Raw genomic sequence first — 27,409 nt, 5'->3', positions numbered from 1 at the left:
TTTAAACAATTTAGTGCTGAGAATGTGACATTGTATCCAGTTTAGAAAGGCTATTTTTAAATTATTAGGTAGTATGGATCATTTAATGACTGGCTAGCAATGTACATGAATATTTAAAAGTGATGACATTTGTATTTTGAACTATTTTCAACAACAAACCAAGACAAAAAGAAATGCCAGCTGAAATGTTAAAGGGGAACAGTGGTTTTTGCCAATGACAATCCCCACAGTGCGTCAATGGCACTCAGACAACTCAGCCAAGCGTTGATAAGGCGTGCTTAGGCGCTCTGTTGACAGTCATGATCAACACATGTTCATTTTGGCTTTTTCTGCACAAAAACATTTCAATCATTCAGCAGTACCACCTGCATTCGGTCCTATCACAATACTTCACCAAATCACACATTCCTGCAGTTCCATTTTGGATCTTGATCACATTCCATTATACTTATTTTACAACTCTCTGCATACACATTTTATTCCATGTGTTTGCAATAGGTTCATAATACTGTCAGTTAACGCATCTCTGACCCCTTTTCACACTTATTTCATTCATGCTCTCATTCCTTGCGTGCTCATGAAGTACGAGTGAATTTACTAAAAGTCCACACACCTGGAATAAAAATGTAATTAAGCGATAAACTGATTAAAATCATCTCATCTATTTTGTCCTCTCTTATTCCATCGCTGCCTGATCCTTTTCAAGGGCTAATGATGCTTTTTGCCAATTTCACGTGTATGTGCATGCATGCCAACATCATCTTCTTCGCCTCTCCCTTCCCCTACCACCCACAAATGTAATCTCCTAGACAGGAATAGTAAACCTTGTCTCACTGTTATATGGATCTTTTATACACATTGTAATCCTAAAACAATTTCAATTGTGCTAGTTTCTTTTTTGAAAAAATGTTGGTTGATCTAAGCATTTCATCAAGGCTAACTATCTCAGCCATTTCACACAAACATCTTTTATTTATGCCCTGACACTTAAAGATCAGTTAACAGCACAATCTTTTTAAGATTGGTTATTTATATGGAACTTGCAGCACAGATGCAAGTGTTTACATAAGTGTCCTTCACTCTATTTACTTCATCTTTCACTTCAAACCATCCTATCAATTTCTTATTAATGCACTAAAGCTCAACTCCTGATGCAAATCAAATCTAGGGTTAAATTAATGTTCAGTACATGATTGATTTTGTCATTGATAAGTGAGATAAAGATTACAGAATCAAAGTTGAGCATCTAAAGGTCTCCAAAAGTGTTTCATCTGATCCATATTTGAAAGAACTTGTTTTTTTTTAAAAAAATGCTCATTTTAAATCACATGGTGTTGTTATGGCAATAGCACTTTTTAAACCCAATATTTAGTTGCTTTATAAATCATATGACCAAGCTAATGGGAAAACCAAAAGAGGGAAAATGCTGATTAATACATTTTTAATGTTTATGTGGATCAACTGAAGTTTTGTGCTAAAAATGCATTTTTTCAATTGCTCCTTGAAAATAGCCTTAATTACAACCCTGCATTTCCTAAAGAGCACAGATATTTACAAAGAGCTAAAGAAACTGAGCAGAACTGGAGCATTATGTAATTGAGATAAAATACAAAAGCTTTTGTATATGCTTTCAATTACTACAGTTGAAATGCACAATAATATTATCGGGGATGAAAACGTCTACTGACCACTGGCAACAAAACTTTTCACTATCAAGTTCCAATCCTGGTGGTGTTCCCACTGCAGAGCCAATTCTTGGTGCTGTGCAAATGAGTAAAAAGGATTAATAATAGAGAAAGAAAGTTGGTGGAATAACCATAATATACAATAAAGCCTCATTGGGGCAGTTTAAATTGTTGATAAATAACCTTTTACTTTATTCATAAGCTTTCCAGCTACAAAGGGAAATTACTCTTTGTAAGTTCTGTTCTCCAAACACAACTATGCATATAAACACTTGGGTTTACCTAACTGTACGCATGTTGGCAGAAACTTTCCAAAGTCACCACATGCTCTAATGTCTCCATCTACATAGCAAATGACACTGCTTCCTTGCCGTGCTAGAAAGAATGAAGTTGCTTGTTGAGGTGACATGGTCTCAGCACCCAGGTGGTAGTGCCACACATTGGATTCTGAGATTTTCTGGCTAATTTTGAAAGCCAAAGGGTCTGGAGGCAATTTTAAAAAAACCTGAAATCAATCTTCTGCTCTCATTCAGTCCACCACTAGTTGACCAGTTAGCAAGCACCAATGCACTTGATGGCAAAAGCCCAGAGAATAATCTCGTAATTTAACAAAAAAGTTATTTGCTCCAGAACACGCAAGATTTTTATATATATATATATGTGTGTGTGTGTGTGTGGGGGGGGGGGGGGGAGGGGGGGAGGAGGGAGGGAAGAGAAAGCTATTCCTTATTTAAATAATCACAATTCTAAGAGATATTAAATACACCTTCAGCAGTGAGGGTAAAGCTGAAACAAGCCACAAAACAAATCAGTAAGAAAGCAGAGGAAGAAACAAAGGCCGGAGATGAAGGGATAGACAATGATGTTATCTGCAAATGGTACAAATGCTTTCCTTTTTAGGTTGCCAAAGACAAAAAAAAACTTGCTCTATTATAGCTAGCAACAATTTCTTTTTCTGGTTAAAACACCATCCCCATCCTACTCACTCACTTATCCCTACCCCTATGGCCAAATCAAGAAGTTTTGTCAAGAGAAAATAAATGGATTTTTGTCAGAAAGCCATTCTTTGGAGAACAGAAATTACAATGGGCAACTTCCATTTCTCCTTCAAAAACAGACCTTCCATTCACGGAAGTTTCTAAAAGGTATATTAAGAGGGACAGAGATATGCATATCTTGAAAAAAAATGAAAATGTACAGCAACCACAGTGAACCTCTGGCCTAGTTTAAGGCTACAAATCTTCTAAATTTTGTCATAAGTTTATATTTTCTCCCCTTACACTTTTTTCAGGTCTCCCCACGCCATAGACCATTCTCCAAGTCACGAGGAAGTGCATGAACATGGCCCCGGGGAAAACATCCCTCCAAATTTTCCTTCCTCTCTGTGAGAATAGGCCTGGTCTCTGCTGTTAAACAAAGAAAGATGGCAGTCATTTTCCAGCAGCTGCAACCATGTTCATGTTGGTTAGGAATAAAGGCCAAATGACTGGCCTATCGAGGAGCCAAATTATTGTTGGAAGGCTAATAATTCTGATGGTGGAAAGGAAGTTGACAAACACGTTTAGAGAATATTTAGGGACTGAACTTCAGTTAACCAGTTGCCCAAATGACATTTACTACCTTCAACCCTCAATGGCCTGGTACAGTATTATTTTGTAAAAAATGGTGACGAACACCCATCAAATTTGTACAACTATCAGTTTTACGATAGAGATACTAATAATGCAAAAGAAATGTAGAAATTCTTATTAAATAAATCTTGAGCAACTAGCCTAGAACTGGATAGCTTTAATGTCTTTGGTTTCTTTCATGTTATTTTAAATTTAGCTTCTCTGGGGCCCATAACAGACATGCCCAGCCACCTGAAGCAAAATTATTCAGCAAGGACATTTGAAGTCTGCTGTTTGCTTAAGTTTGATACAGGTGAAATGATTTAAGTCTACTTGGAATCATTCAACAGCACAAAGTTATGACAATAAAGGGGAAAAAACAGAAGGATGAAATGTTAGAAAGAAGAAAATGGGGAACGTGCATTTAAAATCGAAGTCAATGGTGAAGTCGAAACCAATGCCATGCGAGGGATCCTGTGAAGAAGATTATGTAAACCATTCGTCATTGTACAATTACATTTAGGGAGACCCAAGTGTTTGTATGTGGAAGATATAATCTTAAAGAAAACCTTTAAATAAAAAAAAGCATGAAAACAGTATAGTTCACATGAGATTTATGCACGTCACACAGGCAAATTCAGGTGATTTGTTTTAAACAGACACGGGGAGTATTTCCCAATTTAATATTTTAAAACAATTTCTACTCATGTGGACATTGTCAATTCAGTTAGATATTTTCCTTCTCAGCCATGATTGTAGCTTAACTGGATTCCAAGATGAATTACCAGTGAGATTTGGGCAGAGTTTACAAATTGTAGATAAGTGTTAGAGACTAAAATACTAAGGGCATTCTGTAAGTGTCATATGCAATTAGACAGTGTGTGGTCTGTCAATTCTTGCTCAACTGACAGTAGTTCAGTGGCACAAGTCTTCAGCCACAAGGAAGGGGGTAGGTCCTGACAAAACTTAATTCTACCAAGATCCAAAGAGCCAAGAGAGCAAGCACTATTATCAGACTCCTCCCTCTGCCATATCACTTAAACAATTTTCTCATATTGCTTTAAAAGGTGAAATCATTATCATTATCCATTTTCCTATAGTTTTTAAAAATCTCATGATGGAGATTTTTTTAGTAATTCCAGCATTTTACACTTGTTTTATTAACCAACTTCTTGCCTTAGATAGTCTTCACTATTTGGAAGATTTTGTTTAATTAGTTGGACTATTAACAGAGTAATATTCCAATCATAAATATCAAGTTTGTGGAATTAACAAATACACACGCCTGGTTTTGACTGGTCCTTCGATGCAAATCCATTCTATGTTCCCGATACAGTTCATTCAAGTCACACCTTTTAATTTCCCCTAATATTTTCCACTGCAATACAGGCTCTACCTAGTTCTGGCAGTATCTGTTATCATCATAGATCCTATAAATGCTAGAAATGACCATTAGAAGGATATTTGCCTGCAATGAGAAAATAATTCTCATTTAAAATCATTTTTACAGCATGCAAATCAAAGATTAAACCAAGAGGACTGCAATACAACACAATGTCTGATTTCTCACAGTTCTGAATTTTAGATTTCCAACACGATATTTTTTTTTAAATAAAAGTAATCACTGCTGATCATTTACCCGAAGCTGGTGTGATCTGGGTTGGTGCTTGTTGCAAGTGGTCCACTGCTTGTGGTCTGATGTCAGAGATTGCTTGGTGGTTGGAACTTTGCTGTTCTATTAGTTTGACAGTTGTAGGTGTATCAGACCCAAATGAATGGATATCCACTGACACAAGACACACTAGCATATCTGATGAGAAAATAAATTACTTATCAAAAATATCCAAAATTACATTTTGAGGATTAGCAGATAATTTAACAAATTTTGAATTCAAGTATCAAAATAATGCACAGTGTATTGAATTGAGATGAAAACTAATTTTTTTTTTAAAAAGAAAGTGTGAACCTCAATGACAATTATCCTAGATATTACCCAAAAGCATCATTCCAGGAATCTCTAATAGCTTTCCAAAAAGTGTGCAGCTGTGTTTGGATTTGGTGAATTGGACCTGATGAGGAAGGGAATAAAAGGCTCTTAAAATATTGCCTCGTCTTCAGTAATCATATCCGGCTGGATTTCCTCACCAGATTCCAAAGATTCCCTAACTGCTACCCAAAGACATTTCTTTTTTGACAGCTTAATTATTGCTCCTTTGACCTGTACAGCACCAAATGCACAAATCAGGTCACAAAGCAAATTTCAAAGATTTGGATGCTCAGTCCCATTTAAGAAACCAGGAAGACAAAGGATTTCTGAAAATTGTCCAAATCATCTAATTAACAAAACTGGCTAAGAGCAGGATGATGTTGCATTCTGACCTCTAGTCTCTTGGAAATAAATTTATCAACAGTACACTAGGTATTCATTTGGAATGTGACAGGGAAGCTCAAACTTCTTTATACAAATTTGGAAAAGACTTGAAATAGAACCAAGTACGATCTACTGGGCATTTGTCGTCCTCTTGACAAGTGAATTTGAAAGTGAATTGACAAAAGTGTATTTTATTGGCAAATGAATGTTTTGCTTGGAAAAGAAAAAATGCTATTTGCTTGCAGACTCAGATACAATTGTGTAGACTATTTTTTTCCCAACTTTGAAACAAAAATATAGTAATTTGGCAGAAAAAATGTGTAACATCACAAGCTGTTTAGTCTCTGACCAGGTTTTGGATTACTTGTCTTAATTCTCTCACAAGAACTAATTCGCTTTTCCTTGCAAATAAAAACATTTTAGTGTTTGTCGAAGTTAAAATGTAAATTGTTGCACATTCATATCCTAATATCTCAATTACTATATTACTGTAGATATGTTTTTTGATCAGCTTTTCTTCACCAAAAAGTAACTTTCTTGGTCAATACTTGTCATTTCCTGTTATCTTCATCCATTTTGCATACTAACTTACCTAAAATTAGTACTCAAATGCACAATTTTGTTTTCTCCCAAACATTTTCTCCCTTTTTTCTTAATTTTTCACTTGCCCAATTTATTCTCCAATATTTTAATAAAAGTCTTCCAAATTAAACTTATGAAAAACAAACTTTAAACAGAAATGTGAATTTCTTAAAACAGCTTCAGTTTTTTTAAAATACAAAAACATGGCAGAAACATAAAGGGAAAATAACCAACTAAAAGGTTATTTGTATTTCTGTTTGGTGCCACATTCAAATTAACAAGCATTTTAAATACAAGCCCAAAATGTTCCAAAATGTATCTATTTCAGGTAAACCATGGCAAACCACCAATTATAGTAGGTACAGGCAGACCCGGGTTAAAAATTCCTGATTTATGAAAAGCTCTTACTTACGAACCAACAAACCAGCCAGAAGTAGAACACTGTCAACTTCTGGTTGGAGTGTAGTTGAGTCAGCATCGCAAGAGAAAATCCTGCACGATACTCTTTTTGACCCACAATTTTAAATTTGGAAAGTTAACGTTTTATTGTTGTTGCTATTTAAACCTCATGATACTTTGCAAGACTCTAGTTTAAAATATTTGAAATATAGGCACTGAGCTGTGGAATAGAGAAAGTGGCTGCATTGCAGGTTATTGCTGCCCCCGCTACGATCGGGCTCCCTGCACTATCCAAACCATAGAAGAACAATGCATTAGGATGTTGGGCTACGGGCAGGAGTGGGGACGTCGAGCTCTATAATTCATTTGACCAAAAATGTTCAATGGACTCCCCCCTGCATTTATCGACCTCTTTATATAGTCCCTTCAACCCCCAGGGGTCGATATCAACCACTATGGAGAGCCCTATCCTACATCATCCAATTATGTACTGTATTATTAGGTTTAAGATGTTGTAATATATTTGGAAGTGTTTCTTAAATGTTTTACATGCATAGAAAGGTAAAATATATACTACATACCAAGATAAACATTTAACTAACTGACCGTATGTACTTGTTCTGACTTAAGTACAAATTCGAGTTAAAGGCAGACACCTCGGTAACAGAATTTGTTTTTAAACCCAGGAGCTGCCTGTAAATTCAACCAAGTAACTTACCGAGCTTATATTTCCTACCAGGACTACTTCAGACCAATATCCTTTTGCGAAAATGGGAATTTTTGTTCCCCTTTTAAATAGTCTAACAGCATGAGAACAGTGGCATCTATTATTTCTATTTTAAATCTATGATAGATTTTTGATTTGACTAATTCATTGGAGTAAGAACAATATGCAGAAAATCCAAAATAAAAATACAGGTAGTCTTCAATTTACAACCATAATCAGGACTGAATGATCGGTTATATCTCTGAATGGATACAAGTTGCAATTCTGCCAAAGAATGTAGAGTACCAAAGTCTTAGAGAAAACTTTTTTAAATCACATCTTTTTTCATCATAGATTTTGGTTGTATTTGACAAACAGAACAAGGATACAGAGCATGTAAGCACCAAAAGTGCATAACTTACTTTGTTAGTCAGCGTTCCGGGGTCCATAAGCTGGACACGGCCATCTTGATTCCTGTGCACATGCATGAGTCTGGTTGGCGCATGCGCAGTGGGTTCACATATTGGAGTTCACTTGGCACATGCGCAAGGGTTAAGGGTGTAAATTCAATATCGTCCGGGAGCTCAACTCTCGCACATGTACCTACCAAACTCTAATATGCAAACTCATCACACATGCACCAACCGAACTCCAATACGCAAACCCACCACATATGCATCAACCGAAGACTCGCGTATACCAATGGACCACGGGACACCGACTAGCAAGTACGCACATTTTGGCTCTTACATGTCCTATATCCCTGGTATAGTTTGTCAAATCAAACAGTGTAAATTTTATATTTTTATTTATTTTTTAAAAATTCAGTCATATGTGCGGATAGATGCAAGTTGAGTAGGTCGTAAGTCGGGTAGTACCTGTAAATGAATGTTGGAACTACTAATCAGGAGGCATCAGTGGAGAGAGAAACAGCTGACATTTCAGGTCAAAGACACTTGATAAGTGAAAGAGTGAGAAAACGACTGATTTCCAAGATGATTAGACTGTTTTTTGATGGCAGAGTGAGTTGACTCAGCCTGTATTCATCAGGGGGATCCCACTGAAATACAAAATTCTTGGCCTAGAGACAGGATAAGAGTCTCTTCACGAAGGACAGAGACAGAATAGAGTACTGAGATTGAGGATCAGTCATGCACATACTGAACGATAAAGCAGGTTCAAAGGGCCATGTGACCTGCTCCTGCTATGTTTTCTATGTTTATCTTAGGCTGCAGAGAAGAAAATATAGTAAAAAAAGGAATGTATGTGATGGGGAGAGACCAAAAGTGTAAAGATGATTATTTTAATTTAAAAAGGCAGCTGAAAACAACAATGATATATCAATATGTAAGAACGGAGTTTGATGAAATAGTTTAATTCAACATTAAATCTCAAGGACTTCAACATACCCAGTTGGAGTCTCAACTTAAGAAAGGATCCTGACCTGAAAGGCTAACTGTTCATTTCTCTTAGGATGATGCCTGACTTGCCAAGTCCCTTTGCTTTGATGGAAAATGGTGTACTGCTTTTCAAGCTTCTATTGGATGTAATGTAGGCTGTCAAAGTGAATGTGAATGGCAAATTAAAGTGGCATATGACAGGAAGCTTTCCAGATCCAAATTGTCAAAGTAGCAATTACTTTAAAAATTGCAGACTTTTTTTCTTTTCTGGCTCCAAATCCTATTTCTTAATCATTACCTTGACAACTTTATACAGCAAAGTTTCCAGATGTCCATCACGTTAACTGACTGCCCCCTCCACCTCAACCTGTTACAATGCTCCCAACAATATACAAAAACCACATCTCATCTTTCACCTGGGTACACTGAAGCCCTTGTGACTTAATAATGAATGTAATAAATTTCAAGCAAGCACTCTATTTTGTTCCATTCTACAGGTGTGGCTATCCCAAATATGTTGAATTTTCTTTTCCATTAACAAAATAAAATTATTTTTTTTAAAAAGTAGTAACTTTAATCTACACCCTATCACAGACCTTGCCTCTGTTCTCTCTTTCCTACCCACCCCACTTTTCCAGTCCTGATGAACAGTTCTTGACTCAAAATTAATCAACCTGTTGTCTGGAGTTTTTCCATGTAGTTTTGTGGGTTTCCCTCAGGTATTCCAGTTTCCTCCCACATCCAAAGGAGATACTAATTAGTGGATAATTGCTTCCTTTAAATTATTTGCAGTGTGCATGGGTAGCAGCAGAATCAGACTGGAGTTAATGGGCAATAATAGGTTGTTGAGTTGCAGGGAGGAGAAATGGGAATGTTATGAGAATCAGCACAAGCTGATGGTAAGAAAAGCCACAAAAATAAATCATTCATTAGCTCAGTTCAAAAGGACATGCTACAACTGACTACAATACTTGTATCATAAGACATAGGAGCAGAAATAGGCTATTCAGGTCAGAGTCTGTCCCACCATTTAATCATGAGCTGATCCATTTTTCCTCTCAGACCCATTGCCCGGCCTGTCTCCCCATAACATTCAACGCCCTGGCTAATCAAGAGCCTAGCAATCTCTGCCTTAAATACACCAAATGACCCAGCCTCCACAACTGCCTGTGGCAACAAATTCCACAGATTTACCATCTTCTGGCTGAAAAAAAATCCTACACATCTCTGTTCTAAGCAGACTCTCTTCAATCCTGAAGTTGTACCCTCTTGTCTTAGACTCTCCCAGTATGGGAAACAACCTTTCTACATCTATTCTGTCTATGCCTTTAAACATTCGAATGTTTCAGTTAAATCCCCCTCTCCTTTGAAATTCCAACAAGTACAGGCCAAGAGCTGTCAAACACTTCTCAAATATTAACTCTTTCATTCCCAGAATCATCCTTGTGAATCTCCTCTGAACACACTCTAACGCCAATACATCCTTTCTTAAATGAAGAGCCATTGTGTACTTGTTCTGACAAATATAAAACTGTTTAAAAATCTCCATGGTCTCAGCAGTGCTTTATAAAGCCTCAACATCACATCTTGTATTCAATTCCCCTTGAAATGAATGACAGCATTGCATTTGCCTTAAATCTAAGACTGTGAAGATCAAGTTAAAAATGTTTAAAAAAATAAATTCCTAGTTATACACAATACATTCTTTAAACTTACCCACACTTCTTTCCACACTAACTATCTTTGCACAGGGTACTTCTCCTAGTTCAGTGAGCATATATAGCACCTCTAATGCAGAGATTACCAGCAGCATATCAGGTAAAGTTAGATGACATATAATCTCCTTGTAGGACTCCCGATCCACATATTCACATATTATATCAGCATTATCTTCAGCTCTACACAGGTTTCCGAGTATTTCCATACCTAGGAATTACACAATACATTAGAGGGGAATGTATCAAATGTAAAACAAAATTATGAAACTAACATTGAAATTGCTTACCTCTGATCTTCAAACATTTGTCACAGGAAAAGAGACATTTTGTTACTGTATGAAAAATTAGATGTGTACTTTTAAAATCAATAGGATCCAACTGAAGCTGGAAGATTAAAGACAAAGAACTCGTCAAATTGATATTAATATGCAGTAATATACATTAGCAATCTATTATCTGACTATCCATTTTCATCTGTTTGCGTTATATGGGTGTCACAAGACCAGCCACAAATACCCATATTGCTGTTGGGCCTCAAAGCTTGCTAAGCAACAGAACGAGCAGTAATAAACCATGCCTCAAAGGTAAATCAAAAGGCTAAAAATATGACTTAGTGTCCAACTTTCACTGGTAAAGTTCAAAAAGTTGTATGTGAACTGGAACTTGCTGGTAATTGATGTTAGAATTAAACAATAGCCACTGTTGTATTTAATTTTCATCTGAAATCATCTGACACTAAAAAGAAATAACATTCTGTTTGTCATTTACATTAATGATTTGGATGAGAATATAGGTGCCGTGGTTAGTAAGTTTTCAGATGACACCAAAATTAGTGCTACAGTGGATTCAATTTGGTGCCCCTCAATTGTGAACTTCCAGTTTCACCGAGTTTTTTGAAGAGTCAGAAAGTTTTAGAATACAATTGCTCCTCCTCCCAATTTCCTTATACCCACCTCAATAACAATAAATGCAAAGAATCCATGAACATCATTGCACCTGAAACCACCTGTATAGTCTGCCTTATTGCTTCCAATATCTTCCCTCAACATGGCTGGGTAATACCAAATCTAAACCATTTTTGTGTACTGGTCTCCTTCATGTTCAAACCTGATGTAATTGTCATTCTCACCACTAACACAGCTAATTTTCTTTTTTTATTCAATTCCTTTAGCATATTGTTACTTCCTGAACATCTGCCAAAGTTCCAGCAATCCAAGCAAGAGTACAACATGAACAATCAAGAGATCAAATATGGTAATTTCACAACATTTCAAAATCACAGAGTAAGGCTGAAACATAAACTTTGTTCCAAGTTTTTTTTGCCATCCATGCAGTGTTTTAATTTCTAAAGTTCTAAAGTATGTCCGACAGATCAGAAACACTCATCAGGAGGCAGGTTTAGATATGTCAATGACTAATATCCACAAAAAGCTCTCCCGGAGGATGCACCCAATTGAAGAAAACTTGGTGAGGGGGCGTGGCAAGATGGCGTAGGGCGTGGACGTGCATTCCCGGTCTCCCCCAGGCAGTTATATAAATACCCGTTTTAAGAATATTTCTTTTCTGTTAAAAGTCTTTGTTTTGTTTATCAATTGTTTTTAGTTTAAAATGGCAACAAAGATTAAGGAAAATAGAGTTCAAATACAGAACAAAACTACACTCTCCGACTTTGGAAGAAACTCGGCCTACTTGCTCAGACAGAACCACGGAGTCAAGGCTGGAATTTTCTTAAGAACGGAGCTCATTAATTGGACTGTCGGATAAGCTGGCCTTGGACACCCCTCTGAAAGATGTTTAAAATGGCAACAAAGATTAAGGAAAATAGAGTTCAAATACAGAACAAAACTACACTCTCCGACTTTGGAAGAAACTCGGCCTACTTGCCCAGACAGAACCACGGAGTCAAGGCTGGAATTTTCTTAAGAACGGAACTCATTAATTGGACTGTCGGATAAGCTGGCCTTGGACACCCCTCTGAAAGATGGTGATGAATATTGATTTGAAATGTTTTATGAAGATAAATTGCAGTAATTGGCATTGGTTGCCTGTGAGTTTTAAAAATCCAGATAACATTAAAGTTTATTAGTGATTTTTTTTGGATGGAATATCGGAAGGATGAATTTATTATCTATAAATACAGAACAAAATTACATTCTTTGACTTTGGAAGAAATTTGACCTATTTTCCCAGACAGAGCCGGAGTTGGTGCTGGAATTTTTTCAAGAACAGAACTTATTAAAGTTGATTTCGGACTCCTTTTTGAAAGATGGCGACGAATGTTGATTTGAAATATTTGAAATATTTTCTGAAGATAAACATATATATGGAACTTCTTGACCTGCAATAAGGTTTATCAGTGATTTTTTTTTGGATGGAATATTGGAAGAGTCAATTTATTATCTGTGAGTATGCATACATTGCAAACAGATTTTAATAGTTTTGAAAAGGTTTTTTTAAACTAAACAAGATCAGTTTAATATTGAGAAAATTGGAAAAAACGGAAACTTTATTAAATTTGGAAACTCAGTAGAAAGAAACTATGAACAAGATTGATGATTTATAAAATTAAAGTTGAAGGAGCAATGTCCAAGAAGAGTTAAAAATTTTGAATAAGTTTTTCTTGAAAATAAACAATAATTTCAACTTAACATTAAGAAGATTGACAAAGTGGAAAATTTGATATTAAATTGGGAAACATAGAAGAAAGAACATATGAATAACATTGATGCTTTAGAAGATCAAGACTGAAGGAATTATGTTCAAGAAAATTTTAAAAGATTTGAAAAAACTTTTTTTGAAAGTAAGCTACAAATTTAACTTGAGACTGAGAAGAATGGAAGATTCGGTGTTGAACTGGGATGTTCAGAGGTGTTTTAATTCAGTGGATGAAATTCAGGAAGACTTGAAAAAAGCTTTTATTGATTGTCTCTTCTCTTTGGCTTGGCTTCGCGGACGAAGATTTATGGAGGGGGTAAAAAGTCCACGTCAGCTGCAGGCTCGTTTGTGGCAGTGTTGGGAGGGTGGAAAGGGTGCAAAATTTAATATAAAGTTTGGATTTTCAAAAAAAAGAGTTTATGAATAAGATTGGTTAAATTGATGGACCGGGGTTTTATGGATACAAGAAATGATGATTTTTCGGTTTATACGTGTATTTTGTCTGCCTGGGGGGGGAGGGGGTGGTACTCCTGCTCCCGAAAGTCATATGCCACTTGTGGTTTATACCACACCCATTTGGGTTTTTGGGAATTAACCACCACAAGGTGGTTTCCTAAGGGGTTAGGGGAGGTGGGGGGGGTTGAAAATTTGAAAATTATTTCGTATCTATTATGTAATATTATACTAAGTCAATTTGAAATGAATGTATGGAGATACTATAAATAAATTTCAAAAAAAAGAAGAAAGCTTGGTGACAAATTCCAAAACATGGTGAAATACTTAAAATATAATTCTATTATACTGCACTCAAGTTTGCCCAAGTTCTAACAATCCATTCCTGAAATGCCCTATTTTGCACTCCTGCCACATTTCCCTAACCATCCTAATTAAGGTCACTAATTCCAGTATCCTCACTGTAAAGACAGCACCTATCAAAAATGTCAATTAGGATAACAATAAGCATTCCTGGAATATTTATTTTCGTATTACTAACACTATACAAATAATGCATCGTATACCCTTGTTCATACACCGCACATGATAGCATTATGGATGTAGACAGCTTTATACTTATTCTCTCTACCTGACTGCTACTCAAAACTATATTTAGCTGATTATGAGTGGACAGTAAAATACTTCAGACAGTAGGCTATGAAATGATGCAAATGTCTTAACTGAGTCAAAGATCTGACAAACGGAGTACAAAGGTAAACCTGTTGATGACAGCAAGGTTTTTTTTTCACCAAGAGATAGCAAGGACAATGCATCCTTAGAGTACACCAGTACATTAAATAAAAATCATTTATTGTGAGAGGAATTCAACACAAAAGTTGGGAGAATATGCATCTGTTATATACAGTACATTCCCCTCCCTAATGTTTGGGTCAAAATAATTTTTTTTCTTTATTTTCCTTGTGCTCCATAGTTTTAAATATGCAATTAAACAATTCACATACAATTAAAGTGCACATTACAGATCTTGTACGAGGTTATTTGTATACATTTTGTTTTGACCATGTAGAAATTACAGCACTTTTTAATTACATCATCCCCTCATTTGAGGGCACCATAATGTTCGGGACATTGGCTTCACAAGTTTTTAAGTACTCAGGTATGTTTACTTGGTTCATTGGATCAAGTATAACAGAGCTAGGCTTGGTTCTACGCTTTTAATCACCTTCGGAGTCTGCAGTTGCCATTTTTCAGCACGAGGACCAGAGTTGAGCCAAATTAAAGCCAAAGAAACCATTATTAGACTGAAAAGCAATAATAAAACAGTAAAAGACATCACCCAAAATTAGGATTATCAAAATCAACAATCTGGAACATCATTAAGAAGAACGGGCATACTCATGATCGCAAAGGGACTGACAGGCCAAGGAAGACCTCCCTGCTGACAACGGATAAATTCTCATCATAATGAAGAAAAATCCTCAAAAGTATGTCCGACAGATCAGAAACACTCATCGGGAGGCAGGTTTAGATACGTCAATGACTAATATCCACAGAAGACTTCGTGAACAGAAATAGAGGCTACACTGGAAGATGCAAACCACGAGTTAGCCACAGAAACAAGATGGCCAGATTACAGTTTGCCAAATGTATTTAAGAGCCTGTAGAATGCTGACAAAAGGTCGTGGATAGATAAGAGCAAGATCAACCTGTATCATCAGAGTGACGACAAGAGCAAAGAGTGGAGGCTTAAAAGGAACTGCACAAGACCCAAAGCATATCACTTTTGCCATTGCTTTCACCTTGCAGTTTACTCTTTGTAATTCTGTTCGTGAAGTCTTCTACGAACATTAGTCATGGACCTATCCATTAGTGATTTTTCTTCATGATAAGAATTCTTCTGTCATCAGTGGTGGAATGAATACCAGTCACTTTACGATTACTGAGCTCACCAGTATGCTCTTTCTTCTTAATGATGTTCCAAATTGTTGTTTATGGTACTCCTAAAGTTTGGGTGATGTCTCTTACTGTTTTATTCTTGTTTTTCAGTCTAATAACGGTTTCTTTGGCTTTCATTGGCACAACTCTGGTCCTCGTGCTGAAAAATGGCAACTGCAGACTCCGAAGGTGATCAAAAGCACAGAAGCAAGCCCTAGCTCTGTTATACTTGTTCCAATGAACCAAGTAAACATACCCGAGTACTTATAAACTTGTGAAGCCAATGACCCAAACATTATGGTACCCTCAAATAAGGGGATTATGTAATTAAAAAGTGCTGTAATTTCTACATGGTCAAAACAAAATGTATACAAATAACCTTGTATAAGATCTGTAATGTGCACTTTAATTACACACAAATTGTTGGATTACAAATATAAAAATGTGGAGCACAGGAGCAAATAAAAGTTAAAAATCGACTGTCCCAAACATTATGGAGGGCACTGTACATCATTCTTGACATCACAGCAGGAGTACATAACAGTTTTAATAGTTAAGGAAAAATGTTAAACTATTAAGGGGGAAAAATGTTTATTTAATTGATATCTGAAATTGGATAAAATTTTCTTACCAGAAAAGTCTGGACAGGATATGTCGATTGGAATTGAGAAAACTGAGGCATAACTTAATTGAATCACATCAGATCCTGAGAGATGTTTACACAATGAATGTGGAGAGGATGGTTTGTATTGAGAAAATCTAAAATTACGACCTTTTTGTTTCTGTGAATGCTGCATGCCTATTTATACAGGACTTTGCTGCAGACCACAACATCTGCATATTTCTCGTTAACCTTCAAATACAGGATCACCCATTTAAGATAAAGATGTTTTTTTTCTTCAAGCATTGATGGCCTTTGAAATACACAGTCAATGTGTGCTAGAAACAGGTTTTGAATATTTTTCCAGCTCAAAAAGGCAGACTCCTAATAAACAAAGTTTTCTCAGTAAACAGGTATGTGGACCCAATAGCAGAAGATAAATTTATTTTATACAATTTACAAAAGGAGAAAGCAAAGGCAATGGATTAAAGGAAACATTATGGAATCATAACAATAAGATCAAAGTTATGTAATTGTTGAAAATATGAAGTGTTTTAAGGCAAGATGTGCAATCCTCCTATTATTAAGTATCTATTTCTAATCTTAAGTATCTAAAAGTGGCATCTTTACATTTTAAATTAATAATCTAATATTCTACTTTCTAAGAGTAAATAATATGTACAACTTTAATAACTGAAATACATTGGTCTGAATAATTTCATACCTCAGCTGCAACGTTACCCAATGTGTCTAGTCCCAGTTGCTTGAGGGAAGCATACTGACAATGGGAACACAGCAACAGAAAGCGGATGCATGTGCGGTGAGCTGCCAGTAACTTCACATTTCCTTCTTCAAATGACAAATTGCGAAGGATTACTGCTATCTGAAGCACCCGCTGTCCCTCAACATCATTAATGCTAAGTTTATCAGAGGGATGGAATAAAGACATTTCCACGTCCATTTCTATATCTGTACCTGAATTTGAAAAAATAATCGTCAATAAATATTAATAAAATCTCTGGCTACATAGGCAAAAAAAAATATATATATTTATACCAAAACAATTCAAAAGACACACAGATTTTTGGATAGGAAGAGCTTAGAATTACACAGACTAAATCAGACAAATGAGACTAGCCCAGATCGCCAATTTGGTTAGCATGGATGAGTTGAGACGAAGGGCCTGTTCCATGGTGTACGACTGAATGATTCTTTTAGGAATAGGCTGACTGCTCAGCATTTCCTCGAATAATACAACAAATTAGGTATTTAAAAATCAAGGAAAGACACTTTGCTCATATAATCACACAATGTACTGTTAAAATGACGACTCACAATATACAACGTCAACCTATGGCTTTGTTTCAGCTAACAAGTTTTTTTGATTTCACTAACCTTGTGATCCATTGTTCCTAAAAATAATGAGCTCTCGTATTTCATCATCTTCAACATTGCCTTTCCAAAACTATGGAAGTCAAGATACAGAAGATGTTTTAAATTATATTTTGCTAAACCAATTTCTAACAAAATTTAATTAAACTGTCTATCTAATAAAAATGTATACATAAACAAAGCCACAAATTTATGAGCTATTGGAACTATATAAAAAATTTCTTCCATACATCAGGCTTGAGTGGTCAAAAACATTCTTAATTCAAACATTTTGGAAGCTTTCCTTTTAAAAATACGGAAGAATCAAAGTCTAGATGTGCACCTGTTTAATTGTATACAATTGCAGATACAGTATCATTCCCTAGATCAATAATCAAATGTCATCATTCAGGGTTTTTTTTTAATCATCCTAAACAGATATATTGAAGATTACTGTAATTATGAAAAATTCTGTGCAACCGAGAAATCATAAACTGAAATAACCACAGTTAACAGACTCTCCTTCTAACTGGAAATACTAAAAGTGTGGAGCATCACTCATGGCATTACCAATTTATATCCGACTCAAGTTCAAGAGCAATCCACAACACGTGCAACATTACAGAGGAAATTTTTACCTTTATTTTGTCATAATTCAACAGATCAGGGACATACAATGGCCGGCAAAGATTTTAAGGACAATTTGGGAGAAGGCTAATACGTTGAAACTATTTTTCCATCAAGAAAAAAAAACAAAGTCCATCTCAATTATCATTGTAAAACATTAAACTCTCTTTCCAAATTTGTTACACAAAGATCATGGTTCAGAAACCAAAATTCATCGCTACTTTTAACTTTAGACTAAATCAAGTCTGCTCTTACTTGTATTGATGCCGAAATTTGCATTTGACTCAATTTAAATCATCCAAATCCAGGAAATTCAAGAAGGAACAATGGTTTCTAAAATAATTCAGAACATAAAAAGCAGGAGAACAAATACGCAAGTCAAAACCAGCACTCAGTCACACATAATCCAAACCTAGCTGATTGTTCCACCAGAATGGATGATATTGAGAGCTGATTTCAGATCACATATAATCCTGTTTCACCACTCTTAAATGAGAATGGCTCTTAATGAAAATCAAATGCATCTCCTCGCAATCATCTCTGCCATAATTAACTCAATTTAGATATTTAGAAAGGGAATTCAAAATTTGGTAAATAATACACAAATGACAAGATTATATGACTGCAATTTTATAATTTGATGGGCTTTTTAAATATTTAATTCTAAACTAATAACAATGTTTTACCATCACCAAGTAATGAAGGTCCACACTTCAAATATTATACCACATCTGCTATCAAGTGACATCCCAGTATAATGGAAACAGAACATTGATGTCTATTCTGAACCCTTCACCTCCCATATAAGATCTTTGTCTCGGTTTGATAATAAACAAAAATCCTAACATTTTCTATCTGTTTGTGAGAAATCATTGAAATGAATACTAAAATTCAAAATCTTAACAATATACATCACATGAAATGAACCCAAGCTTAATTTCTGTTTCAAAAAAATCATAAGTTGCAGATATTGATCGATAAAGTTTGAATGATTAGGTCCTGCAAGATTCAAATTTTGCTTAATATCCATTTTTAAAAGGTCAGCAATTTATACACGCCTGTACATCATCATGATGTATGGAAAACATTTTAAATGGCTTTTCAAGGAGTTCAGATAGATGGATGGTCATCAATCTTTCATTTAAATGCTTTTTTAAAATTTTATTTATAAATTTAGAAACACACAAATAAATACATGCAGCGTATAAAAAGAAAAGACCTCCCTCTCCCCACTATCCCCCTACAAAGAAAGAAAGGGACAAGAGACCCTCAACAGGGGCGCCTATTACTTTAAAGTTTCTTATAGTACACTGAGACCTCAAGGAGAAAGGGAATGTCCAAGCTTCATATAAACATTAATGTCCATATCTTGTAAATAAGGTCTCTATATCTTCCAAAATATATAATTTTTTTCTCTTTAAGTTAGAAGTAATTTCTTCAAATGGTATACAATTCTGAATTTCAGCATGACATCTTCAGATCCAATTCAGACTTTCAAGTTATGGCAAAACATTTTCTTGCTATTGCTAAAGCAATTTGAACAAACTTCTTTTGATACATATTCAATTTCAACTCAGGTTCAATATTCACCATAATTTCACTCAATAAAAGAAAAAAAAACAGCATTGGATCCTGTGGGAATATAATCCCCAATATTTGTTCCAATAATTTACCCATTTCTAACCAAAAAGGTACAACTTTAGGACACTGACAAGTAAAATGGAAAAATGTACCAATTTCCTGTCCCCATCTAAAGCACAAATCCGAAAGAATCTGATTCAATTTTTAAATTTATATGGAGCTGGATACAACTGATGAATAAGATTATATTGTACCATTCTCTATCTCACATTTATTATTCTTTTCATATTTTCTCTACATATCCCAATCTAATCTCGATCATCTATTTGTTTATTCAAATCTACTTCCCATCTTTGACTAGAATTATGATGCCCTATTTTTCAGACTTTCTTTTGTATTAAACCTATGCATCATTGAGATAAATTTCTTCATATTTCCATTATGTAACAATGATTCAAATTCCGTCTCCACTGGTAATAATAGTTCGACCATAATTTTCATGCAAAAATGTTATAACTTGATAATAACCAAATCTAGTATTTTCAGGCATCTTGAAAGTCTTCTTCATTTATGCTTCAAAAACATCTTCTATCTTTTTAATTCTTCTATCTTTTTAATTCCTGGACACTGCCAAATCTTAAAAAATTTATTTCCTATGGAAAACAATCAATCTACAATAAACTTCCTCCCGCAATATCTTTATCAACCTTATTCCAAAGCTCAACTAATTGCTTCAATATGGGAGTTTCTCGGTTCATTGTTAACAACCTTAAATTCCATTTATAAATAAAATTTTGTGGGTTTGGTTCCCCTATTTTACTAGTTCTATATATACTCAAGATGGAATTTTATTTAAATCATACATTATTTACAAAACACAGCTGGGCAGCTTTATAATAAATTAGAGAGTTGAGGCTGGATTGCTACATAGTCATCTGAAAAATAAGAAAATTTGCACTGCAGTGGGCAATGTTGCACGCAGACCTCAGTGATAATTTTGAGGCTAAAGTAGGCTAGTGCAATTGTTTCATGAACAGGAAAAGCAAAATCTGGTATTACACCAAAAAACAAAAATTGCACAGAAACTACCAAAAAATCTTGATCATAAAGTTTCAAGTTTCCACCAATTTATTATAAGGAACCGGCAGAAACACCAGTTTGCATTGGCAAATATCGGAAACAGGGACGAAACCCCCCATAAATTTCAAGATGACATGCAATAGAATGGAAAGGTGTTAAAACTAGGCAAACCCTAAGTACAGGCCACAGAAGGACCAGGTTTACCATGGTGTTATCATGCATAGCTGACAGGACAAAGTTAAGACCCATGGTAATCCTGAAATGCAAAATTAAACCAAAAATGAAATTCCCTGCAGGTATTCTTGGACTTTTTCATGAAAAAGGATGGATGGATGAAAATGGTGTAAAACTATGGATAGACATCGTGTGGAATGCACAGCCAGGTGGTTTATGCAAAGAACGAAGTTTGTTGGTCTGGGATAGGTTCCGTAGGCACTTAACTGAGAACATTAAAAGTAGATTAACACTACATAATGCTTACATGGCAGTTATCTGGGGGTGGGGGTTTGCCATGTACACGAGGAACAGAGTACATAGATGTCAAGTGCAGAAGTTTACAAAAGGCAGGGGCAATGCATGCTGCATCTCTTGACATGCTGTGCAACTTCATGCTCAAGGCATGGTACAAAGTTCAAGAAGACTGCGATAAAATCCTTTAAAAAAGTGTGATATCTCATGCAATTGATGGCACGGAAGATACTTTATTGTGGGATCTGACGAAGCTGAAACCACCTCGTCAGATAACAACTGTTTAAACAGTGAGAGTGTGGATGTGCTCGCCGCCATCTTTGACAACGATAGCAAAAGAGATTTTGAAGGGTGCTAATTGCGTTGTTGTTTTCAATAAAAATCTCAATGAAGATCTGCCGCAGCCGGGATTTTCTTTGATTTTTCAAGAGTCGACCTATTCGCTGGATAAGCGCAGATTGGATTTTGAGCTGAATTTAAGGTCTCAAAAGCATTTCTGGGATACAAGTCGATGCCCTTTTTTTTTGGAGGTTTCACGACTCTACTTGCACACCAAAATATACAGTATCTGTTTGCCGACGGGAAAAATTTCTGTACATCTGTATATTGTACATATATTACACCACTACTAAGTATGGGGGGGTGGAAAATCACATCTTTCATGTGCCTATAATCTGGAACCATGTTCGTTTCTAGTTAATTTTCACATCTTGTATAAAAAAAAGTTCAAGTTATTGAAAAAAGATTATTACGGCTGTCCCTGCAACAGACAAAATATTGCCATGGCACAGCAGAAAATTGGTCAGTGGCATGATTGGTTTCTTAATCATTTAGTGCTTTGGAAAGAAGTGGCAAAAGCTTTCCTTTTGGATGGAGTGAAAAAAAATCTCTTGCTATTGATGCAAGAGAGGAGGACTGCACAGACCTCAAATAGCCTTCCCCCACCATGATTATTACTAATTTAATCATCCCAACCTACTCATAGCACAGACATACAATCTCTCCACATCTCTGTCCCACCACAGAATGTGGTGCCTTCACTTCTTCAATGAACCAAGGTCCAACCAGTTCACCTCCACAAACATGGTCATTCACCTGACTGAACTTGTTTTTACACTGAATAAATCAATGTCTATTCCTCTCAGTCCAACCTCAATAACTATTCCATATCTTCCTGTGCCTGATCTAACAAAAGTAACATCGAGAAGGGAGGCCAAGACAACAATGGTAATTGAAAGAATCTTGATGTACTCTGCCCATCTCAAATCTTTAGAAGAGGTCTTTCAACTTGCAAATAGTGCCAAAGGTAGTTCTAAACTCCAAAGTTTTTGGATTCGTACAAAGTCATGCTCAAGAGCCCAGATGGACATCTAAAGGAGTACAATCTTCACCCATAGTGCTCCAAATGAATGGTTCCTTTCAGGAAGTCCAAGTTATCCTGAAAATCCCAGAAAGTCAAAAAAATCTTTTAGCAAGTGTAAGGTATGAATCCCAAATTTATTTTAGGTTATAAGATGTACACTATTTTTAAAAATCTTATACAAATCTACAAAACATTTTTTTACCTTTATAAAATCTCTGCCTGTTTTTTCTTTCCACTCTGTTCCAAATACAGAAGACAAAGTTCCCAAAGCTGTGAACATAGTAATATTAGAATAAATGAGTGCAAAATAGTTAGTAGGTCATAGTAGTTTAAAGCTAAGCATCACTTTGTTGAGAATAGTAAGCTAATAAAATACTATACAGCTGAGTTTGAATTTATCGTGGATTTTAAAAAAAACAATTATTTTAAAGAAATGTTATTTAAAGAATTGTGCTTTAAAAGTAAAACATAGCCCTTAAAACACCATGGAAATCAATTCTAAACTTCCTTTCACTAGAAAAATGCCAATAAATTGCCTCTAAGCAATTTGAATTTCTAAATGAAATCTGGAGCAAGTCTTAAAACAGTTGCACTTTAAGTAGAAAATATATTTTAAATAGAAAATGTTGGAAGTGGAAGGAAAAATAAAATTTAAAATTCCAATCTATTGCATTAACTTGTTTTTTTTTTGGTTATTCTAAACTTGTATTTTTCTAGAGCTTGGGTTTCAAATTTTAAAAAAATCAATTTCAAACAAGCTTTTACTGAATCTGCATCAATGGCACCAAACTGAAAGGCAATCAGTTATACAGATGCCAGGTAGATATATTTATCATTCCCTTGTACAAAATTTAAAAGTACATTACTTATAATTTATAATGCTGAGACAACCCAAAATGCTTTACAGCCACTAAACTTCCTGCAAAGCGTGGCCACGGTTACGATGAAATTATAACAACCACTTTGTAAGTACTTTGAACATAGCAAACTTCTGGAAGCAGCAATGCAAAGAATTTGTTTATAAATGAAGCAAAATGGCTATGCCACCAAGTAGAGCATCACTTCTGAAACAGAAACATGCTGGAAATATCCAGCAAATCAGGCAGCATGAATGGAAAGAGAAACAGTTAAGCATTTCAAATGAAACCATCAGACCACGATAACACACTTTTCATCAGGCAAGGTTAACACAAATAAATACCACATGATACCTTACATTTATTGATGACTCCAACAATGAAATATCATTTGAAGTCAACAGAATTAATCTTGTCTTTGACCCAAAATATTTCTCTTTCCACCTTTCCTGCTTTACTTTCCTTGAATTTCCAGCATCTTGTATTTCAAATTTCCAGCCTCCGCAATTTTTTGAGAATGTCTCTTTACACTTGACTCAAAATACTGTGACTAATATTGATAAACTAATTAGGAAGTTTAATAAATGTTATATCCAGTGTTATCGACAGTATGGTAGGGTGAGGGGAAAGCACTTTATAGCCCAACTGCAAATGGAATACAAGAGCAAGAAAGGTTCATAAAACAATGAAAGGTGGTCAGATAGATTGATCTGATAAGAACCCAAAATGGAAATGTTATATGGGATTGAAAAAGATGTCACTAGTTCTTCAAAAAGGTTAGGTTTGTTCATAAAAAACTACCACCTATGATTCTATTTTTAAATGCACATTAAACAGACTGGTGAATGATTACACATTGTATAATTGATAAAATATTCTCCAACTTATGTTAATTTTCTCATTGAGCTTCTAACTTAATACGTTGGCATCCAGGGCATTTGGCGACTAATTACAAATCTTAGCATTTGCAGCTTATCTGTTACGAGCCCAGAGAACCCCAAAACCCAGCAGCAATAGATAGTCACCAAGACAAAGGTTGTGCTTAATTACCTTTAAACATGAAAACAAAAATCACACTTTAACTTATCACTATTGACTTAACTAACCTAACTTAACCCCCTTCTAATTCTAAGCGTACATGTATATAATGTGTGTGTAATTCAGAAAAGTTCTTCCAAGTTCACAGGTTGCAGGCAATTCTTATACAGTGCACAGAATCTAACATTTATAAAGTTCACCAGGCTTTGGTGCTTGTAAATGGTTACTGCTCAGGAAGATTCTTGTCAGTTTTCAGAGAGAGATTTGTTGTTCCAGGAGAACCACAACTTCCATCAGCCACTACAGTGTCTTGCTGACGAAATTTGCCCCCTCAGGGTTCTCCAGATGATAACCTCTTTCTTTGAGGTCACCACAGAGTGCTTTTTTGTTTCTCTTATTTCAAGTGAAACATTGGACAGCCAGTCCTCTCCTCTTGCATGAACCACAAGGGCTTTGACCAGACCACTTACAACCAGTCTTCCAAATGGGGTTTACCACAAGCTTGCCAGCTTGTTCTATTCCAGTCCGAGCTGCTGTCACTGTCGGTAAAACTGTAGAACTGATCTCTGTCTGTCTGTCTGCCTGCCTCTCTCTCTCACACACAGAAAGTCTGTTTGACTCTCTCTGCTTTCAAAATGACATGACCCTCTTAGAACAGAAAGGTCCCTTCCAGACAACCTGCGGTTCCGACAAGCTCTTTCATCTGTTGCCTTTTTGTAAATAACAATCCATTAATGAAGTCTCTTAGGCACTCTCCAAAGCTTTTGCAAAGGCTCTGAGGCCCCGACATGTCTAGTATTAGCAGAGCTCCAGTATTTTAAATAAGATCGGTTTTAAAATGTTTGTATGTGACCTAGACTAACAAACCCTGCCCCAATTTATCTCCAAAAAACATTTATATTTGTCACATTTTCCCCCTTCAAAGGGATTTTAACTCGAGTTAAAATTCAGTTATAACTAAACTGTCTTTAAAATCACTAGAGATAACAATACACAATATATAACATGTTTATAATAAAGTAACCCAATGTTGAGAGTATATTTTTCTATACATCATCAATTTAACATCTTGAGAATCTGTTATCACATTATTTGTACCTCTGATATGATTAATTTGCAGATTATATTCTTGTAATATTAAACTTCAGTTTAACAATCTTGTTTTTATTCATTTTTGTGGTCAATAAATATCACAATTGGTTCAAGAGAGGTATCGAGATGCACATCAAAATTCTGCATAGCAATTATAGACAACAGTTCTTTTTCAATAGTGGAACTGTTCCTTTGATGAACATTAAATTTTTTTTGAAAAGTAGGCAACTGGATGGTCAATTTCATTATGTTTTTGCAATAAAACTGACCCTGCTACTCACTCACTGGCATCCATTGCTAAATAAAATGGTCTGTCAAAATCAGGAGATTTTAAACACAGGGCAATGACATAGCATCTCCTTTAAATTTTCTAAAGCTGTCTGAGAAATTTAAGTCCACATAAATTTCTCCCCTTTCTTCAAAAGATTGGTTAAAGGAAGAGCAAGCTCAGCAAAATTTCCTATAATATCCTGCCATTCCTAAAAATCTACTCACTGCTTTCTTGCCATTGGGAATAGGAAACTCAGCAATTGCCTTCACCTTAGCTTGAATAGGTGCAACTTTGCCATGATCAATTACATAGATAATTCTATTTTCTGATCTTCTGTAGCATCTTTCTAAAATTTCTTTTCTAACTCATCGATCTGTTTCTCTAATTCAATACTCTTAAAATAAAAAAGAATCAATTAAATCAAAGTATAACTAATTATTTGTCTTCTCAAATAGGCTTTCGTAGCATCCCATAATACAAACCTACTTTGAACAGATTTAGAATTTTCTTTAAAAAAATTTGTTTTTTCAAAAAAAAAAATCAATAAATTCCATATTTTTTAACAACATTGTATTAAATATCCAATGATAAGCTATTTGAATTTTCTCAGAAGTTTCATATGTAAAATATAACAGAGAATGATCTGGAATCACCCTACTTTTATATTCCGCTTGTTGTATTTTCCCTTGTAAGTGTGCCGATACTAAAAAGGTCAATCCTTGAAAACGATTCATGTCTAGATGAATAAAAGGAAAAATCTTTCTCTGTCGGATTAAGACGTCTCCAAATATCTACTAAATTAAGATCTTTCATCAACGCTTGAACCTGGATTGCCATCTTGGATATTTTAACTTTCTTCGGAGATTTATCTAATAAAGTTTCCAAAACACAGTTAAAATCACCACCAACTAAAATATTATCATTAGCTTGACCCAAACACAAAAATGCATTCGAAATAAATACTTCATCATCTGCATTTGGAACATAAATATTAAGTAAAGTCCAAAATTCACTAAAAAATCTTACAGTTCAATTTAAGAATACATCCTGCCTTTTCCTCCATTGATTGTAATTCAAAAGATAAATTTTTATGTATCAAAATTGCTACACCTTTAACTCTAGAATTAAATGAAGAAAAATATACATGCCCAACCCAATCCCTTTTTAATTTCACACTTTCCTTCACATTCAAATGTGTTTCTTGTAAAAAGGCAATATCAATTTTCATTTTCTTAATATACACTAAGACTCACTTACGTTTAATCGTACTATTTAATCCTTGAACATTAAAAGTAGCAAACCTCAACTTTGACATATCTGCTATTATTACTAAATACCAATAATATCTTTATATAAAAACTCAAATCAACATATATAGGCCCTCCAATAAAAAAAATCACAAATTAAAAACTAAGAAAAAAGTTTAAAAAAAAACAATTTAAAAAAAATCCCCCCCCCCAAAAGAAAACTACCAAAAGGTAGTAATCCCGTAAACAAAAATTGGGTGTGGATCACCCACCAGTGGCTGATGACTAGTAAAGAA

At 35.1% G+C, this 27,409-nt stretch overlaps 1 protein-coding gene across 1 annotated transcript in view; it reads right to left on the bottom strand.

Annotated features, from left to right (window-relative positions):
• The window catches only part of arid2 (AT-rich interactive domain 2), a 98,639-nt gene that overhangs the window by 21,784 nt on the left and 49,446 nt on the right, over positions 1-27,409 (bottom strand). Inside the window, exons 6-12 of the mRNA XM_069904133.1 lie at positions 22,811-22,878; positions 17,514-17,583; positions 16,843-17,093; positions 10,759-10,855; positions 10,470-10,679; positions 4,935-5,105; positions 1,689-1,761 (exon numbers count right to left, since the gene is read on the bottom strand). Coding sequence (XP_069760234.1) covers positions 1,689-1,761; positions 4,935-5,105; positions 10,470-10,679; positions 10,759-10,855; positions 16,843-17,093; positions 17,514-17,583; positions 22,811-22,878 — 940 coding nt within the window. The remainder of the gene's footprint in view (positions 1-1,688; positions 1,762-4,934; positions 5,106-10,469; positions 10,680-10,758; positions 10,856-16,842; positions 17,094-17,513; positions 17,584-22,810; positions 22,879-27,409) is intronic.

This window comes from Narcine bancroftii, chromosome 11 (assembly GCF_036971445.1).
Source record: "Narcine bancroftii isolate sNarBan1 chromosome 11, sNarBan1.hap1, whole genome shotgun sequence".
Classification (NCBI taxonomy): Eukaryota; Metazoa; Chordata; class Chondrichthyes; order Torpediniformes; family Narcinidae; genus Narcine; species Narcine bancroftii.
The sequence above is the reverse complement of the archived record's forward strand: the minus strand, read 5'-3'. Positions and strand labels throughout refer to the sequence as shown.